The following is a 3,534-nucleotide window of genomic DNA, read 5'->3' on the forward strand; positions in this document are numbered from 1 at the left end:
TATTTTATATACTGTATACATTTGTTAATTTTATTTATTCTACCAGAATATTACGGCGACACTGATTAACAACAGAACGCGGTGTTTCTACCGAGTAACATAAAAGAATGATTTATTTATTTTGCTATGGATCGTGAATTTTTAAGAATTTATTTTATGTAATTATTTAATACCGAGCATTTATTTTTTGCAGTACGAGATTGGTTACCTTAATATAACATAATTGCATTACAAGTAAAATATAAGTGCCCGACAAATGATAATAAGCCTTAGCTACTACTGTATTACGTGTACTCAAAAATATTCCTAATAAATTTATTTTACGTCTTGGGGTGTAATATTACAATACTGAGTATGATGTGGAGAGTGCTTTTGAATGTTTATGGTATAGCACAAATATATAAGTAGATATATGTTATAATATATGATATAGTGGTACGCAAGTCTCGCGATAGTTATGCAACTTACACAAGGGAAACATAATTTATACTAGGGAGTATAACGGTCTTGTTGATTGTTACCAAGAAATACCGATGCTTGTAATACACACTTTATTTTGCGTTCCATAAACTTAATAATAACACGATACTACGTGTATACTTAATAGTTAATACATTATTTTTTTCAGAACAATTTAATGTAATTTTAACCATTAAAATTGCTTGCGATAATTAAATGCAACAAATTTAAATAAAAAAAAAAGTTTGGAAAATCCAAAAGTGCACGACTCATAATGCTCATTTAATTATGAAATATCAATAAATTAAAGAATGTGAAAAAAAATATATTAAACAGCTAAAATAATACGATAATGCTCAAGCGCCTCTAGTGGGATAAATGTACACAATATATATATAGATATACGGTCTTCTGATTATTGTGTTATTTTATAAATTGTAAATAAACGACACTGAATTACCTACACGGAGAAAAAAGTATTGCTATTACCACAATACAGTATAGTAATGATCCCGATCCCTGTATGACTATACTTTAGATGCGCAAATGCCCAATCTAGTGGATCGTGATTATCACGATCCACATGGATACGGATATCGAGTGTCTATATTGCTATGTTTTATAGATGATTAGTTGTCTTGAATTAAATATTAATTATATTTTATTGCAGATTATTATTTTTTTGGTACATTATTGTTATTAACATAAATACAAATTCCTTTTGTAGCTTGATTAGTTAAAAATTCTTGTGTAGATTATGACAGTCAAGAATTGGGTTAGGTTTAAAAATGTTTAAATAATGACTTACAGCAGTACTGTTGGAATTTATCTCATATCACTTTTTTTTTTTATTTTTACAAATATTATTATTATTATTAGTCTAGAAATTTGTATTATCGAAGTATTCATTTAAAAGAGGCAAATATTTTTATCATAAGAAAAAAATTTTTAATGGAATTTTTACTCCTTTATTACTGTACATATTTCATACAATAACATATTTTTGTATAAAACAGTATGGGATCAAATAATTTATGCTAAAAAAGACTTTTGTGAAAACAAAAATTTTATTTATTTAATACAATATATAATGTACATTGTTTTTCCTTATCAACGCAGTAGAATTATATACAATAACCACGGACACAGCATTAACACAGTTAACCCGAGTCGAAAAATAACTACGGTTTTAGGTCTCAAAATGCTATAAAATGAGGTTTGTCTCAGTTTAAGCCTCACCATTTAAAACTCATGCCAGGAAAAACCTCATTTAGTACGCAATATTCCGGATTGAGACAAAAATGAGACATTTCTAAAGAACATTTAAATTTGAAATGAGGTTAAAATGAGGTTTATCTAATACTCCAAATTTTCTTACTCCGGGGCCCAAAGTGAGAAATGTCTCATATACGGCCTCAACATATGACTGTAGATCGATAGAGACATGTCTCACACACGTGTCTTAATTTTAACGACGTATACCTGAGACAAATCTCATTTTTGGTCAGACTGAAAAATCTTGTATTAAATGTATATAATTCATAGTTTTCTTTTATTTAAATTAGACTTACATTTATAAAATGAAAAGTTCGAATTTAATTCAATTGAAAAAAAATTTTATTTATTAATAATAAATCAATACCAATACATACTAGAATGAATACTAATTAATTTAATTTAATAACTGATTAAGTACATTACTGAATTTTGTAAAATTCTATATATAACTATGAATCAATTGAAGAGTTTTTGAAATAATTTTCATCATTATTATCACCAGTTTCATTATTATCATCGTCATCGTCATCATAATCATCATTATCACTTCTGATCCTATAAATCCGCGACCAGTATTTTCATCAACAGAAATATTGTCCAGCAAATCTTTATCATCTGGAATAACATTATTATAATTTATTTTAATTCAAAAATAGTTTGGTTTTGTACCATCCAAATTTACATTTATATAGTTACTTACCACTTATTTTCAAAATTTTAGAATCTAACACTTCAAATAATTTTGATCGTTCATTTTTCCACTTTAACTTTACACTAGCGTTTTCATATCGTGAATGGACAGGTATGTTTGAAGTTTTAATTGTCTGTAATTGTTTTGATTTGGTCCAAAAAATAAGCGCATATATTCCAGACATTTTTACAAAAATTTTTCACCTTAGTCAAGGAAATCCACTCGTAAGTTTCAGACTTGGTTATGCGTGGTGGCGCTGAAGGCGTCGTGGATCGTGATAATCACGATCCGTTTCACCGTAGTAAGGAAACGTTTCTTTATGATCACAATACGTTTTTACATATTCACATACCACGGCAAGTGAATATAAGAATCCGAAGTATTGAGTATATCAGGTTATAATATTGTGAAAATGACAATACTGTTTTGAGCTAATCACAATACTACGTTCACGATCCACTGGATCGCTACAATAGCAATACTTTTTTCTCCGTGTAACCATTCGCATTCGGTGACCTACAATTCTTTTAAAGAATTTAATAAAAAAAAATTTAACTCAATTAATGAATTTTTTCGCAAGTTGCAGTGTTTTCAGAGTTTCATATATGACGGACAGGAAAATTTTTCGACCTTGTTTTGATGTTTTTTTCCGTTTCTATTGCACTAAATCAATTTTTAAAAAGTGTCAAATTAATCACCATTAAATTATCTTGACAATAGTATGCAAAATATCTTGATTCCGTGAACTAACAAGACTATAATAATAAAAATAGTTGCCGAAATGAGGCGAAAAAAAATTTTCGATTGTAAAGCACTCTCTGATGCTTCGCATCATAAGTCGTACAAAAAGACTCAAATAAAACTCATGTATAAGCGTATGGAACAAAAGTAGATCTACGGCATTTATTTTTAAACAGACAGCACGTTACAACAGTGTCGTCTGAAAGCGGATTACCGACGCACTCTTGCCTGAGAAGTCTTACGCAAAAGCAGCTCTGCTCGGGAAAATTCAAATCGTGTGTTGTCTGTTGGAATGGGTCGCATCTGCGTCATCAAGGGGGTCGTGAGAGTTCACAGTGTCATAAGACCGATTGTCGTTGTATCGT

At 29.3% G+C, this 3,534-nt stretch overlaps 1 protein-coding gene across 1 annotated transcript; it reads right to left on the bottom strand.

Moving 5' to 3' along the window:
* Positions 1-2,176: 2,176 nt before the first annotated feature.
* Positions 2,177-2,952, bottom strand: LOC123274090. Its single transcript, XM_044741586.1, has 2 exons — positions 2,438-2,952; positions 2,177-2,352 (listed from the first exon to the last, which is right to left on the bottom strand). Exons 1-2 carry the CDS (start codon positions 2,610-2,612, stop codon positions 2,177-2,179), a joined length of 351 nt encoding a protein of 116 aa, XP_044597521.1. The 5' UTR covers positions 2,613-2,952.
* Between the last annotated feature and the right edge of the window lie 582 nt (positions 2,953-3,534).

Source organism: Cotesia glomerata, linkage group LG1, assembly GCF_020080835.1.
Source record: "Cotesia glomerata isolate CgM1 linkage group LG1, MPM_Cglom_v2.3, whole genome shotgun sequence".
Taxonomy (NCBI): domain Eukaryota; kingdom Metazoa; phylum Arthropoda; class Insecta; order Hymenoptera; family Braconidae; genus Cotesia; species Cotesia glomerata.